The 17,638-nt window shown below is 38.1% G+C and overlaps 2 protein-coding genes across 2 annotated transcripts; one reads left to right on the forward strand and one right to left on the reverse strand.

Annotated features, from left to right (window-relative positions):
* Positions 1–2,329: 2,329 nt before the first annotated feature.
* On the reverse strand, positions 2,330–6,984 carry LOC307268952 (high affinity immunoglobulin gamma Fc receptor I-like). Its single transcript, XM_080051764.1, has 5 exons — positions 6,951–6,984; positions 6,413–6,676; positions 4,551–4,811; positions 4,061–4,216; positions 2,330–2,808 (listed from the first exon to the last, which is right to left on the reverse strand). Exons 1-5 carry the CDS (start codon positions 6,979–6,981, stop codon positions 2,759–2,761), a joined length of 762 nt encoding a protein of 253 aa, XP_079907890.1. The 5' UTR covers positions 6,982–6,984; the 3' UTR covers positions 2,330–2,758.
* Positions 6,985–9,855: 2,871 nt separating this feature from the next.
* On the forward strand, positions 9,856–17,495 carry LOC307269060 (uncharacterized protein). Its single transcript, XM_080051883.1, has 10 exons — positions 9,856–10,008; positions 11,217–11,567; positions 11,664–11,696; positions 12,629–12,736; positions 13,424–13,465; positions 13,652–13,681; positions 14,470–14,508; positions 15,356–15,502; positions 15,582–15,615; positions 16,467–17,495. Exons 1-10 carry the CDS (start codon positions 9,960–9,962, stop codon positions 16,531–16,533), a joined length of 900 nt encoding a protein of 299 aa, XP_079908009.1. The 5' UTR covers positions 9,856–9,959; the 3' UTR covers positions 16,534–17,495.
* The last annotated feature ends 143 nt before the right edge of the window (positions 17,496–17,638 follow it).

The raw sequence follows: 17,638 nt of genomic DNA on the forward strand, positions 1-17,638 counted from the left end.
AAACAACTTTCACTTTTCAACCAGGTTCAGTCTGTTTTTAGCCCACATGTGTAAACAGCCTGTGACCAAAATCAACAGAATAAATCCCCTAACTAAGATAAACATTAGATCACTGACTATTACAATGCCTTCTGTACACACAACACACAAAACACACAAAAATCCCTAATAGTTGTTTACTAGAAACTATGACTCACCTGTCAGTCAGTCTCTGTTGTTTGGAACACACTTGGAAAATTATGATCAGTAAATAATTAATTAAATTCCCCCTTTCAAGTTTCATGTGACTGTTAGATCACCAAGGAAAGTACTATAGTGTCAGTGTGTGAAAACAACATTGAATTTCAAAGTGCAGTTTCCATTTCCTTGTACAGTATGTCAAGAAGGAAAATATTCCCATTAATGTCCTTCCTTGTAGTGAATTTTTTATAGAAACTTTTACACAAGGAAGAGCAGCCAGATATTTTTCGGGGATTGCCGCAAATGGGTCAACATCTTTGTTTTGCCGATCGGTTTGTTTTTTGGTCCAGACTGGAATATCTCATTAAATTTTGTAGAGACTGCCTGCCATAACATTTGGTACCATCATCCATAGCACATCTCTCTCTTTCTCTGCAAGGTCCTGTTTAATTAAAGGTAGAAAATTATACAATTATAGAAGTTAATCTGGTCAATGATCAAATTCCTTCGTGATTTTTCTCTACTTATGACATCTATTGCAGTATGTCCGTCCTGGGAGAGGGATCCCTTACTTTGTCGACTCTCCCTGAGATTTCTTCAAATTTTTTGATCCTGGTAAAGGGTTTTTTACTGGGAGTTTTTTCTCAGCCGAGCTAAGGGTGTAAGGGCAGGGTGTCATATTGTATCATACTGTATGGAATTTAAAGCCCACTGAGAGAAATGTCTATTTGTGATTTTGGGCTATACAAATAAAACTGATTTGATTTGATTTGATACATTTGAACATTTGTTGAGAGCCAAGTAAATAACTACTGTAGGTTCACTAAAATGAATCGTTCAAAGCAGTCCCAATGGTGACATCTGAAGGTAAGTATTGGCATGGAAAAAAACAACAATTGACATTATTACTTATTATATTTAGAAGGTGGGTGTCTGAGTGGTCAGGCTTGATCTTTGTTTGTGTGTATTTTGTGTTATTTACTTTCTGTATATGTGTGTAAGGACCCCTTAGAATCTAAGAGTAAATTATTTTATTTTATTTTATTTTATTTTATTTTAATTTAATTTAATTTAATTTAATTTAATTTAATTTAATTTAATTTAATTTAATTTAATTTAATTTAATTTAATTTAATTTAATTTAATTTAATTTAATTTAATTTAATTTAATTTAATTTAATTTAATTTAATTTAATTTAATTTAATTTAATTTAATTTAATTTAATTTAATTTAATTTAATTTAATTTAATTTAATTTAATTTAATTTAATTTAATTTAATTTAATTTAATTTAATTTAATTTAATTTAATTTAATTTAATTTAATTTAATTTAATTTAATTTAATTTAATTTAATTTAATTTAATTTAATTTAATTTAATTTAATTTAAAGGTACAAATGGGTCACCGGACTGATAGGGGCTTTGGAATGGCTGTCTGATTATTCATCTCAAGGAGTTTAGCCATCTTATAATAAACTACTCAATGGCGCCCCCTGCTGTTGGTAAAGACACATGTAGCTGTGAGTGACAGCTGATCAGAAACTTACTGTGTGCATGTTAGCAGTGGGACAGTATACAGTATATTTTGGTCCTGAGCAGACAGTAACTGTTCACATCCATAAACAAAAGGTTTTGATGCAAAGATCGGTTCGTATTATTAATTAATTTGTCTTGTCATAACCAAGATAATTTGTCTTGAAGTTTCTCTCAGTCACTTTGATTTTGGCTAAAATGTCTCAACAGCTATTGAATGGATTGCAATATAAAAAAAATGACATACACATTATTCCCACTTCAATATCTATTGTAAATACAATTGTGAACCACCAACTTCTCATATAATACTTTGGTTTATGACTGGTCTGGTTATAAACTAGTTATCAGTGTGAAGTCATAAAGATAAATGCATCAACATTCATACAAGTTTGCATGTATGCTTAAAGAAGTCTCTGAAATAAATAATACATAAATGAAAATTCATCTCCAAAATAATAATCTTTTTTATTAGTTTTATAATTGAACAAAAACTGTTTGGATACACACTGCTACATAGGAATAAGAAATGTAAATAATATAATGTTTATAGCGTAAAGCTTATGACCAGGTTAACCAGCACAACGTGGTTCAGTGAACAGGATTATTAAATGAAGCTCACAGGCATCACGTTAAAGCAGCGAGAATGAAAAATAAAAAAATAAAACATTTAAAATATATTATATATGTAGGATAAATATAGATTTAGGACTATTGCCTTCTTCACAGATATATGGGCAATGTCACAAGATGGTAAATGGTCTCCACTTATAAAGCACTTTCCCCTGGTTTTTCACAGACTCAAAGCACTTAACATTGTTTTGTACACATTCACCCAATCACACACACATTCATACACCGATAGCTGCAGCTTCCCCGCAGGGTGCAAGCTAACTATCGGGAGCAATTTGGGGTTCAGTGTCTTGCCCAGGGACACTTCGACATGTGGCAGGTAGGCGGGGGATCGAACCTCCGACCCTGCACTCCAGAGGCGACCTCTCTGCCCACTTCGCCACTGCCGCCTCTAGATGTATCTTCTCTTCTTCATTCAAGTTCAAGATGATCAGACGCTCTCAGTTTAGCATCGGCTCGAGCTGCAGGACAAAACACAGGAGAGAAAGTCTTACGGTGCTCCGAGGAACTTTCAGTGTGTGTTAATTCTAGCGCCCCCTTTGGACAAAAGCGGTAGAGTTTTTACTACGCCAGTTGTTGTTCCTGGGTGAGCATATACCCTTGACAAAGTCATTTAGAAAAACTATATAAAAATAGCATTCTTTTGAACTGATGGTCTTGTTTGCTGTTACATGTAAATTAGGATTATCAGAGGAAAGATGAGAATGTTTCAGAAATATTTAAAAGTTCCTCGTAGCACGTTTGAGTGGAGTCAAGTTAACCATGTAAAAAGCAACGTTTCTTTCAACTCAGTAGCTCATGTTAGACAACTTGATGTCCGAATTAAAAGGCAACTTTCCAGAGACTTTAAAACAGTGATTAATATCATTGGCAAACCAAGGACAAATTAACTGCAGGCATGAACTAAACATAACAAAGAATAAGTACAAGCACCATTGTTTGATGGATTAAGTTATTATTTTTCTTAGATTTCTTTATGTAGAAGGGACAGCGCACATTGATAAACACGAGCACCAGAGTTCAACTTGTAAATGTGCCAGATTTGGCATTCAATGTTAGTATAATCTAGGTTTTCGATACAATAGTTACTTATTAATAGACAATAATGGTGTAGTTCTGTTTTTATTGCCTATGTTGTTGATTGCGGTGAAGCAGAATAAAAAATTCCATTGTGGACCACACGAGCAGCGTCTACTTTGACTTCCTGTGTTCTACCATTGTTGCTGCTGACACTGGGTTAAACCACAGCCTGTGGCCAGTGGGGGAGGTGGCTATTTGGACTATGATTTTACCGCTATCTGGAGCTTGTTCACTTTTTATTGAGGTCTATCACTTGCACTTGTACCTGCACTATTGTAAAGGTCATTACAGAAGGATTTGTTCATATGTTGTTAAATGTCTGATTTATGAGATAGTTTCTTCTTACAAACGTGCAGAAAATGCATAAGAATATAGTATTTTTAATGTATAAAAAGGAAAAATAAGGCTGTATCCAAAATCTTGTCTGGAAGAACTAAATACAGATTTTAACTATATATATATATCCAACATCGATTTCTTTGGTTTTTAAATAGATTTTCACATTTATTTAAACATTTCTAAAACTAAAATTAATACAAATATGAGTGGTATCAATTGAAGTAATCAACTGGCAACATGTTGATATCTTTAAGTTAAAACTTTCACCCTTAGGATTTTCAGAGGAGTTCTTACCTCGAGCCCAGCGTCGGTAGATGTAAATACACAGAATGAGTATTCCAGTGTAGAGGATGAACAGCAGGGCAGAGCACACCAGTTTGGGCAGAGGAATGAAAGGATGAGGAGGAGGAAGAGAGGTGGTGGTTATAGGGACTTCAACTTGAGGTTTGTCTGTGTGGAAAACAATTACAGTTTCAATCGAGTGCTCAACAGAAGTTTTAGAACATTTTGCATTAGTCGGTGCAAAATAAAAAGGTGCAACAAGAGGACATACAGTCATTATAGGAGCGTAACTGTATTGGCTTAACACATTCTTTATAAATTAAGAATTTCTTGGTATATACAGTATATAGCAACACAAAAAAAACAACAACATACATATTAACACATCAAAGACCTTCTTCCTCCATGTACCTTGTTGAAACCATATTTTAACATTAGTTAACTGTTTCATTGTATTTTCTGTACATTTTAATTCCGAAAAGGAATGTATAAATGGTGTCACCTATCACAGCCAGCCAACTCTGCTCTGACTCTCCTTTCGTGGGATGTTGACACTTGTAGAATCCTTCGTCAGACCGGGACACTGCCGGGAGGATCATCTCTCCTGCCGGCTCATTACCGATGAACACACCGTTTTTGTAGAAGGCAGCAAGGAAGTTTGACGTGGATGGTTGTAGCTTTCTTTCCTTGTAGGAACAGTAAAGTGTCACTTTATCTCCCACCATCACAGGAAGTGCAGGGCTGTCCAGGATGACGCTCTTAGCTGAAGTATTGAAGAACAAACACAGCATACATTTCCATACTTGATGTATTTCATTAATCCAAAGTATTTTTTGTGCAAAAATGACTGTGTGAAGTAGGGTAGACCGGGGTAAGTAGGCACACTTTTTACTCTAGTGAGAATTGCTTATCACCTAAACATCTTTCAATAGTCATTCCTACATTAACTTGAAGTTTAAGGTGTCGGCTTGAAATGTGTACCCCTCACTTTTTCTAACTTATTGTAATAAAGAAGAAATTTATCATCAAAGACACCCATACATATTGTGACAACCAACCCCATCAAGGGGTCGATTGTCACACACACTATGGGGTTGTTTGTCACAATGTTATTTTAATGGGAATAATCTTAAAAAGACGACAAGAAAGCAGAACTAAATTTGAAAGTTTAATTTCATTGACAAGTTGAAAAATAGGCCTACATAACTTAATGCATCTTAACACAAAATGAGCAAGGAATAAATAAACAGGAAATCCATATTAAGACCAGCCTACTGTATGTAACAACATGAAGAACAAAACAAATAGGTCTAACAATAATAGCCTACACACATCTTCTGTTTCTTCTTCTCCAGCTGGGGTGGAGTACACTGGGGTGCAGTAGCCTTGGCAGCTGGTCTAGTTTGGGATGCACTGGGTCGTTTTGATTTTGTTGGCCTTTTTTCTTTTGCATGCTGGCTGCCTTTTCCTGCTCTATTTGTTCCTTCTCTGGGGTGTCAGTGAGGATACAGCTTGACAATTTATTTCGTTATTGGGTTCCTTTTCTGGCTGCAGCCTTTGGATAACATGTGACAACCAACCCCCCAAAAAATGTGACAACCAACCCCAACTTGAATTTCTTGCTAGCATCAAGGCCAATGACCATCTGACAACTAATTAGCTTGCTAACAACAATCATGAAAAACACAAACAGTCCTCTCACCTCAAATTCAGCAGTCTAACTCCAAGGAAGACTATGTAGGTGACCTCTGATCCCAATGCTGGATATTTACATTCCAAAATTTCACAGACGGCGCTTTCTGGTTCCGAGATATAATGATTGTGACAACCAACCCGTGTGACATATAACCCTGTTCTGATTATAGCACCCCCTTTGGACAAAAGCAGTAGTGTTTTTACCACGCCAGCCACTGCTGTCCTAATGATATTTGCTGGCGCGTGTCGGCAGTGCGTGAATTTGTTGATGGAGTGAGTGAAGACGGGAGTGAGACGGCAGGATGTATGGCCATAAGGTAATGTATTTATATGTGACTATGTCAGATTAATAATGGTGATATGACCATGGTGAAGCAAAGTAAACTTTGATTTAGTAGCGTTCATAAACACAGGCTTTTCCCGTCTGCCTGCTGTAAATCGTTTGGTCTGAGATGGCGGGGATTCAGACCAGAGCAAAGGCATTAAGAAAAAAAATAGCATCCTTTGCACTGATGGTTTGGTTTGCTGTTACAGGTCATATATGATCTTTAGAGGAAAAACTAGACTGTTTCATGAACATTACAAACTTCCTCTTAGTCACTCAACCCAGCAGATTATAAAGATGCACTGAAATTGACACAAACAAGCTCAATGCACATTCGCTATTACCTGTCACTGTGATGTTGACGGTGTTGCTGCACGTCCCCTGCCCGGACTCACACCAGTAGACCCCAGTGTCTAATGGAAAGGCACCTTTATTGATGCAGGAGTTCTCACCAGGGACCCCCCAACCTTTCTTGCAAACATCTGACCAGCTCCTGGAGGTGTTTCTTTTCACTATCCAGCCCGTGGAGTTTGCCGGCCCCACACACTTGAAAGAGATGTGCTCATATTGAAAGAACTGGGATCTGTTGGGAGTGACGCTCAGTGTGGCTGCAAGGGGATTTTCAAACAGGACATAATCCCCAACGGATTTCATTGTTTTGCAGTGAAAAAAAAGGCATTGTGGTAGTAAGATTCAAAGTAGCTTTGATCAAGATTTTTTTCATTAAAAAAGGTACAGTGTGTAATATCAGAGTATTGTTTCATCAATTACAAAATCGCACAAACACACAAGTCCTCAAGTACTCCGGATGTTATATTGTTCTCGGTTAACTTAAGAAGTAATGGTTTACAGGAGAGGATAAGGAAAGGTAAAATTACTTACAGAGCACTAGGCAAAGTGATGTGAACTCCATCTTATGTCGATATGTCTAGTCTTCCTCAATGTCAGGTTTTAGCCTGTTGTCTACCACATCCTGGCCAAGTACAGGAAATCATGACGATCAAACCTGATGCATGAACACGTTTTGCACATTTTACAAACTTGCTAGAGTTCGAACTTTTCAAAATATCTCACCCTCTAATCCACTGTACTATCTCCTGCTTCAGAAACGTTTTCTTAAACACACACAACTAAAAAAGTGAACACACAAACAAAAGACAAAATAAAATAAATAACAAACATGGCGTACTCTACTTAACAGGTTTCCAAGGACATTGTTTAAACTAAGGTAAATGTTAAGCAGAAAATAAAAAGTCAACGAGGTGTCATGTAGGTCCCTTCAGTACTGTTATATAGGAAATGCTTCAGAAACTTTAACACAAGAATCAAACTCCACCTTGTCAAGATGAAAGTCATTCTCAGCCCCAGAAAACCACAAAATCAAACCCATCACAAAGAAAACAAGGCTCATTTCAGTGAAACAGGATGTGAAACAGACACATTTAGAAGTTTAACAAATACAGTAGCCTTCATTAAATGTGGCCCATAAACCCACCAACAAAACAATTGTTTTTGGTTGTATTGGAACAAATGTAGGTTTTGATAGCCCACTGCAGAAAAGGACATCAATGTACTGCAACTGGACATATCTTCCTAATTTTTAGGTCTTTGTTTTTGATGTTGTACTTCTAATAAGCAGCTACACATGATTGACAGCCAGTAAACTTTGACGATCTTCGGGAAACCCTCTTCCTTGTATTTTCTGCATAGGGAGAAATCTAGTTGGTTAACTAAGAAACGTTTTTCTAAGTACTTTGGAAAAAGGAATTATCAAATTGACAATGTACATTTGATATAAAATGATAACTAAATAATAAATATAATACATAAGGTCACATGCCAGCAACTGCCACTGAGTTTATTGCAGAAACAAAAAGTGCCAATTTGTTCTTCACAGGTAATAAACAAACTTAAAAATATCATCATCATCTTCAACCGCTTATCCGTAGTCGGGTCGCGGGGGCAGCAGCTTGAGCAGGGAACCCCAAACTTCTCTTTCCCTTTCCCACATCAACCAGCTCTGACTGGGGGATCCCGGGGCGTTCCCAGGCCAGTGTGGAGATATAATCTCTCCACCTAGTCCTGGGTCTTCCTCCTTCCAGCTGGACGCTCCTGAAACACCTCCCTAGGGAGGCGCCCTGGGGACATCCTTCCCAGATGCCCGAACCACCTCAACTGGCTCCTTTCGATGCAAAGGAGTAGCGTCTCTGCCCCAAGTTCCTCACGAATGACTGAGCTTCTCATCCTATCTCTAAGGGAGACGCCAGCCACCCTCCTGAGAAAGCCCATTTTGGCCGCTTGTACCCGCAATGTCGTTCTTTTGGTCATTACCCAACATTCATGACCATAGGTGAGGGTAGGAACGAAGATCAACCGGTAGATCGAAAGGTTGCCATCAGAACCACATCATCCGCAAACAGCAGAGATGAGATCCTCAGCCCACAAACTGCAACCCCTCCCCACCACGACTACGCCTTGATATCCTGTCCATGAATATTACAAACAGGATTGGTGATAAAGCAGTTGGCGGAGGCCAACCCCCACCGAAAAAGAGTCCGACTTACTACCGAGAACCCGGACACAGCTCTCGCTTTGAGCATACAGAGATTGGATGGCCCTGAGAAGGGACCCCCTCACCCCATACTCCCACTGCACACCCCCCACAGTATCTCCCGGGGAACCCGGTCATAAGCCTTCTCCAGATCTACAAAACACATGTAGACTGGATGAGCAAACTCCCAAGCCCCCTCTAGGATCCTTGCGAGAGTGAAGAGCTGGTCCGTTGTTCCACGGCCAGGACGGAATCCGCATTGTTCCTCTTCAATCTGAGGTTCGACTATCGGCCGAACCCTCCTTTCCAGCACCTTGGAGTAGACTTTGCCGGGGAGGTTGAGAAGTGTGATACCTCGGTAGTTGGCACACACTCTCTGGTCCCCCTGTTTGAAAATAGGAACCATCACACCAGTCACTCCTTCCGCATTGTACCCAACTTCAACGCAATGTTGAAGAGGCGTGTCATCCAAGACAGCCCCCCCACACCCATTGCTTTCAGCATTTCTGGACGAATCTCAACAACCCCCGGGGCTTTGCCACTGTGGAGTTGTTTGACTACCTCAGTGACTTCCACCAGGGAAATTGACGATGATCCCCCATCAGCCTCCAGCTCTGCCTCCAACATAGAGGGCGTGTTAGTCGGATTCAGGAGTTCCTCAAAGTGCTCTTTCCACCGACCGACTACCTCCTCAGTTGAGGTCAACAGCGTCCCATCCTTACTGTACACAGCTTGGATGGTTCCCCGCTTCCCCCTCCTGATAAAAATATTATTTAAATGATATTCGGTAAACCAAAAATGTAGGCACTATTGGGGCTGCTTACACAGTGGTCAGGATGAAAGAACAAGGGAACACGCTTGTGTATGGAGGTTTAATCAGAGTCGTCACATTGCAATTAAAATGAATGATTTCGTTTTTATGGACCACTCTTTTTAATAGTATCATTAGTTAACTACACAAAAATATCAATAATAATACTAATAATGATTAAGAAGTCATTTGACTACTACTAATAATATGTAAACAATGTAGTTGAACAACCAGCAAGCTGCTGCAAAAATACTAGTTGTATTGCATGGAGTTCACTACTGCGCAACAACACTGTATGAGGAGTAGTAGAAGGCCCAGTAGTAGCCTAGTTGTAATGGCCACAATCAAATGAAATCAATGGGATGTCCTTAAACTTGATATGCTGCCATATATGGACTTCCTGATTAGTAAAAGAGAAAGTAACTCTGAGGGAGCCGTTCGCCATTCACGTGTGTAACGTAATACTATTAGTATTTATCAAAAGTTTTTGGTAGTTTAGTTTATAGTGGCTGAGTCTAGACTTGCCATAATGTGGTTAAGACTCCTGTTGTTGCTGTCTCTCGCTGTGAAGTTCACAGGTAAGTGAAACACTTTCACTTTTGAAATCAGACTTTGACTATGCTTTCTTTTGGTATTTGTTGAGGTCATATATGAGGCGGACATTTTCGATTATTCCACCGGTAGCCTATTATGTGGCAACATATACAAACATATAAACAACATATAAAAAATTGCATGTGAAATGTGAGAGAGAGAGAGAGAGAGAGAGAGAGAAAGAGAGAGAGAGAGAGAGAGAGAGAGAGAGAGACAGAGAAATGCTCTTACACTACACTGCTTTTTTATTACACTACTCACACTGCCTATAAATAGTAAATGAGGGACACTGAACATTTGGAGTGGTCTCTTAATTTTTTCCAGAGCGCTGTAGTTTCGATTTCTAAGTTATAGTTATAGGCACAAGCCCCACCTGTTTATATTGGCACGAAGCCACTGTTTCTTGCACACCTGGTTAAGTGGGACTGGGAAGTGGGAATGCACCAACCACATTAATGCGACGTGTAGTATGAAGAGGAAGTCAATGATCAGTTTGATAAACACCTGCGACACAACCCTGTACTGTCTTTGTATTTAGCCCATAACTCAGCACTGTTACAACATGAGGAATATATATGTAGCCTACAGTACATAGGTATTAATATACTGGTGTTTAGTATTGTATTATTGGCACTATCTCTGCTTTTGAACACTGAAAGCCTTTTCAAAACATGCCAAACTGGACCTGGGGTGCTACACAGCCACACAAAGGATAACATCTATAATTCTAATAAAACATGATATAGAGTGTAAAGTATGATGTAGTAATAATAACAATAATACTCTTTATAATACAATTTATTTTTAAAGCACCTTCCATACAAGAAATGCACCTCAAAGGGCTTAACAAAGGGGTATAGATTAGACATCACATGCATGGAGTATTTTTTCACACACTTCATAATAAGTGTACAATAATTAACTGTGAAGGATATTCCTATACATCACCATCTTTTTATCTTGAAATCTGCCAGTAACGACACAAAACATTGTTAAGTCTCGGACTGTGTTCAAACCAACCCAAATGAACCGCAACAAGAGTTTAAACGCTCCAGGGTTTGTTTCAACCGCACTAAACTGGGTGTTACAAACCAAGCTGGTGTGAACGCGACCTCAAATAGTACCCATGAATTGTTCAATTATGCTGAAACAGGAAGTCTAATGGCATTGGTTTGTTGGTTTGTTTCACCAGGAGAGTCAGATGTGATTGGCTCACACGAACCAATCGAAGTGGAAGTCGGTCAAGACGCTGTTCTGCCATGCCACCGGGAGCCGCCTTTCAATGTGATGGATCTAGTAGTGGAGTGGACATGCAATGCAACCGAGATCTTGGTACACATGTATCGAAGTGCGGGTGACAATCTCTTGCTTCAGGACGAGAAGTTCAAGGACAGAACATCTCTCTTCCATGAGCACATAGCTGAAGGAAAAATTTCCCTTAAACTGACCAACGTAACTAAAGAGGATGCAGGAAATTACTCCTGTTCTGTTACCAGTCTGAGTGATAGTCTGGACCAGAAATCTTACGTCATCCTCATTGTCAGTGAGTAAAACAAACCAAATACAGAATGAAATGATTTTATAGTTTAAACGCTTTGAAAGTATATCACAATAATCACAATTTGACATTTTTCAACAGAACAAGTGACCGAAAAACGCATTGATAGTCCTGGTAAGTACATGTCTATCTAAGTAAAAAATTTGTCACATCAAAATTATAATCTGTCAATATGCATTCCCCCCCCCCCCCCCCCCCCATTGACTGAGAACTAAAGACTGCCGGTTGTTAAAATAAATCGTTACTGTATCCTATACATGTACATGAGATAAGATATAAGGCATAGTATTGAGGAGAACTAAAAGGCCTCAGTGAGTTTATTGCTCACTTTTTCTGTTGCTCTTTCTGAATACAAATAGAAGATTGTTGGACTGGAAAATTATAACTTATGTCATAGACCTACATTATCAACAACAATAAGAGACAAGACAAAACAAACACACAATAAGTGTGATTGCAGTCAGTTTTCCAAGCTGATATTTGTATGTCCCTTTATCATTTATGTATTCCAACATGTATGTTGAATTTTTTATTTACTTTTGAAGCATTAAATTCATAGTTACTAATTTATTGGGCATTTAATCATGAAAGGAATGGTCTTTCAACAGTTGTCTCAAAATAAAATCGTTTTTCTTCCACCACATATGGGACAAAAGAAACAGAACACAATTGAGGACCATTCCTTTCATAATTAAAAATAAATAAATACATCAATAAAAGACGTATAATATATGTAGGCATTTATAAATGATAAAAAGGGTCATGAATAGATTTTTTTTAAACATTTGATTCTGTATTTACTTGAATTTAATTGAAATTGAAAATGGAATTGTAAACTTACCTGTGCATTAAATGCTTCTCACAGTTGCTCACACACCTAGCACAGTAAAATTGCACATATCACCCCAAAAACCAGGGGGAGGGGGGAAATGCAGCCACTTGAAACACTGAAAAGCGTTTAAAAAACAGATGGATAGACGGATCAATATGTTATTGGAGTTCTGTCATGAAGCACTACCAGTTACATCTTTCCTACATTCTTTCAGCTGCTGACAACAACTCCAGCACTTCGATTGGCACTATCATTGGTGGCATTGTCTCGGCCATCATTGCTGTCCTTGCTGTAATCATCATATGTTGTGCCATATATAAACGTAAGTCATATATTTCTCAGCTTCTTCTTGTTCATGTTAAACTCCCTGTTAAAGAGACACTCTGCACCAAGTCGAAAAGTTGTTTCACTCAAGTCAACCTTTTTTTTGTGTGTGTGTGTTTTTGCATCTCTGACCTAAACCAATATCTCTGGTGGTCGTGGTCAAATGTTCTGTGTTTCTAATCGGGTAATTCTGTTAGTAAACTTACATGTAGTAAACTGTATGTATTTGCATAGTGCACTTATTTATTCAGGATAGTGTTGTCTCAAGTCAAACACTTTTAAGAAATAACAATTTAATTTGACAGAATTCCCTCTTATTCTGTATTTTTTTAAGGAACATTCCAAAAAGTTACCACCAACATTTGACAAATGATTATAACGCCGCAAAATATCTGCTGGTTTGATCACTCAAGTCTTATTGTGGTACTACTGTTAGTACCCAAATTACACTTAAGGGGTGTCAGTGAGTTATGTCAGTGGACTCGTCCGGTCGTGGGGACTGGGAATGTGGTTTCATTCATACTGGAGACAAAGGGATACATAAAGTATTTCCCTTCAGTTTGGTTGTTTGGTTGTTGGACAGGAATATCTGAGCACATAATATTGTAATTTCCCTCCAAACTGATGTAATTGATGCCAATGATATTCTCATGTTTCTAATGTTTTCTGAATACTTTTTTAACAGTTTGTCGGAACAACAAGCGCCGTCCAAATACTCCGAATGGCGGTGAGTTAATATCTTTCTATTGTTCTACAGAAAACTAAGTGACCTTGTAGCATATTGTAGCTCTAGGAGCTTTACCCTCTTAAATGCATTGCCTACCACCTCTGGACTTTCACTGTAAACTGAATAATTGATGTCAATGATGTTTCCATAATGTTTCTAATGTTTTCTGAATATTTTTTTCTCCAGACTCAGACACCGGTAATGGGGAGAATGAGCGTGAGTAAATGTGAATCTATTATTCTACAGAAAACTAAGTTTGTAATTGTTCCATATTGTAGGAGCTTTATCTTCTTTAAATCATTGCCTACCACCACTGGACTTTCACCGTTCTTCAATTGTATGGAGGATTGTAGTTTGGGTTTTCTAAGTGACTTTAAAACGTTACCACCAACATTTGACAAATTATTGTAACGCAGCAAAACATCTCAGGGCGCTAGACTGCCACCAAAATAGTCGTATTTGCGTCCATTTTTTTAAACTATGCGAGTGAATTTCTTACTGGTGCGAGTGCAAGAACATACTATTTTTCCATACCAACGACCGCGCGTCAGCCCCGCAGTGAGTTCTCTCATAAAGGCACCTATTTTACCAATAACTTTTGGCTTTTCCAACCTTAAACTCAAAATGTATTGAAACATAGATGGGAGGTTAAGATAATATTTCAGCAGGTACTTTTACCAAAAAAAACTCACATTTACAGTATATTCTTACACTCAAACCGGACATGATACTCACAATTGCCATCACAAGAGTTTGTCTAGAGCCCTGCATCTGCTGGTTTGATCATTCAAGTTCAGTTGAGCCTATTAGCCGTCAACCAACTTGTACAAATGATGTGTGCACATGAATACAATGCAGTATTTCCCTTCTGTTTATTTGCATGGCTTTTGAACAGGAATGCCTGAGCACATAGACACATTCTTTCCTTCTAAACTGAATAATTGATGTCAATGATGTTTCCATAATGTTTCTAATGTTTTCTGAATACTTTTTTTCATCCTCAGGTCTCAAGCTCCAGCATATCAACATTGAGGAGAATGAGGGTGAGTAAATGTGAATCTATTATTCTACAGAAAACTAAGTTTGGAATTGTTCCATATTGTAGGAGCTTTATCTTCTTTAAATCATTGCCAACCACCACTGGACTTTCACCGTTTGGCTATTGTTTGTCTCGCGGAGGAATATAACCACCAGGCAGTACTTCTAGTGGTATTAGCAAATTTAAAACAGTACTACATTTGACAAATGATTGTAATGCAGCAAAATAGTTCTGGTTCAACTGCCGGTTCAGTTCAGCCTATTAGCCGTTAACATTAACCAGGATGTCACTATACAGATGTACAATGAGATTAAAAGCTGCTCCTACCTATTGCAGACATGTATGTAGAATATAAAAATATGAGATAAAATCAAATACACAGTGCAAAAAATGGGGGAGGGGGAGTAAGGTTCACAATTGTTTAGCGCTATATACATATCATTAAAAAGAATAAATAGGATTTCTATATACAGTATGGGTTATTGCACATATTGAAAATTACACAGTATAAATGGTCAAAAACAGTGAGTAGTGGATATTGGACAATGAGAGTAATGATATTGCACATTATAAAATGGGTGGCTTAAATCCAGCGATCTGATTGGTTCCTAACTGTTGTATGGGCGTATACATACTGCGTTCCAATCAGTTTGCAGAGTAAGAGTGGTTATAGCGCCTCCCCGAGGGTAGCAGGTCAAACAGGGCAGATCTAGGGTGGGATCTCTCCTTAATGATGTTCTTTGCTCTGCTGAGGCAGCGGGAGGTGTAAATGTACATTAGGGAGGGGAGAGCCGATCTTCTTTGCTGCCTTAACTAGCCTCTGAAGCCTCTCCCTGTCTGCCATGGTACAGTACCTCAGCAGGCTCCTGATGACCGAGTGGTAGAAGATCAGCAGCAGGTTGGAGGACAGCTTGTACTTCCTGAGGACCCTCAGGAAGTGCAGGCGCTGCTGAGCCCTCTTGATGATTGCCGTGTTGTTGACCAGTGGAAACCGGAAGGTGCGTTCACATAAATGCAATTTTATAATATCGATGCCAATGATATTCTCATAATGTTTTCTGAATCCTTCATAAACAGATCTCAATCCCGCTGCACAAAATCCAGTCAGGCGGTGAGTAAATATCTTTCTATTATTCTACAGTGTCAGATCATATCGTTATTACATTAAATTTTCAACAACAATAATTGAGAAATATCGAGGGATCTCTGTAAATATTGGTGGATGCGGAATATGTAAACAGGCAGGGCGGTCACTGTCAGATGACCAGTGGGTGAAGAAACGGATAGAGGCTGCAAACAGGGTATGGGGTTTTATAAAAGGTATAGAGTAGTGTGATTGGCTGTTTTTGAGCAGCAGTACATTTTGCGTGCTACAGGTGAGATAAAAAGGGAACATAAACTAGGCAAACATGGGGATAACAAAGTGAGCAGTCAATATGAAAATAAACACACGGGTAATGTGATATAAGGGGAAACAAATGACAACTGATTATTAATGCACACACCCCTGCAGTCCAGACAAACACACAGCACAGTCCCCCGGCTGACAGGGACTCAAATCAGACAGATGGATCAGGATGGAGGTAGCTGTACTCACATTTGTCTTCACGCACTCTTAGTTATGGGAGAGGGTGGCTGGGCACTGGTGAACCAACCTGTGTGTCTGTGTGAACTGCCCCGGCCATGGCCCTGTGCCAGCCAGTGCTGGAACTTTTGTACAATAAGAGACAAGTTATTCAAATTAAAATGATAAAACAAAGCTGTATTTTGACTGATTTCCTAAAACAGGCAAAGATGCAGCAGTGCCCTCTAACTTTTGACCTATTAGCTTGACTGATCTTGACTTTAAAAATGTTACCAAAATCTCAAGCCACACGTTTGTGATGGGTATTATTACCTAGTTGGTTTAATGTTAAATTACTTTACTGATAATGTTTCTTTTGTGTTTTCTGTATATTACAGGAGAAGCAAACGTTGGGGAAGATACGCCGCTGGCAGCAGAAGGACAGGGACAGTAGCCTCAAACTGAGAGCAGCCTGTGAAGCAGGAACATCTGTGGTATTTAACTCCAGTCTCTGGCTCACCTGCCCAAAGTCATTTTAGTAAAACATTCAACTTAAACGCTTGTTGACAAAATCACTTTTTGTCAAAATCAGTGAATATCTCCTCATGATCCACTTCCTGTCTGTACTCCAACACACACAAAGGATTTGATATCCATATATCCATATCCACTCTTAATTCACAGTTCATCTTAAATACTAGAATGAAATGAAATAATTGGAATATTACTACAGATTAATTGAAATGCTGTGAAACCCTGAAAATGTCTGAGCCTTTTCATTCACAACTTTTTAATTTTTTTTATTAAATATTTTGCTATCTGAAATCCTGTAAATATATTTCTCTGATTGAGTGAACTGAATTTTTATGAAATTTTATATCATACATTTTTCAAAATGTACCTTTCTGCTGGTGTTTTACATTTAATTGTGCAATACTCCCACCTACTGTCTGACTGGTGGAAGAGTGGGAGGATGAATTATAGCCATATACACTGCAACACTTTTCAGGAATATGTATCATGACTTTGTGTGTGTTAGCATGACTTTTCCCTTGCCATCATTTTTACAACTGTGACCTATTTGTTTTGTTATCAATATGTGTATTTTTGTATTTAATTATTCCATCTAAATAATATTTCATCAGGTACCAGTGAAGCATCCTGGTGGAACACAAAGACTGGTTAAAGATCTTTTAAATGAGCCTCTGGTCTTTAACAACACGGTACAATAACCACACCATGCGCAATTTATTAATTTAATTCAAATACACTCCCCTTGAAAGTACTGTAGTGTCAAAAATATGTAATTCTTGTCTGTTCAACACTACATTTTGTATGGTCATTTTGAAATTGTTGTGTGTGTGTGTGTGTGTGTGTGTGTGTGTGTGTGTGAGAGTATACATTAAAAGCGTTTTTTCTTCTTTATTGCACTGTAGATAATTCTGATTTTGTAAAAAAGATTACAAAAGTAGAATATATTTGAAAATTGTTATGTCAATTTAATTTTTTTTTTTACGTTTTTTTAATTAAAAAAAGCATTCTAATTAAACATTTGACTTGATTTTTTCTT

This window comes from Ammodytes marinus (assembly GCF_949987685.1).
Source record: "Ammodytes marinus genome assembly, chromosome: 23".
NCBI classification, from domain to species: Eukaryota; Metazoa; Chordata; class Actinopteri; order Uranoscopiformes; family Ammodytidae; genus Ammodytes; species Ammodytes marinus.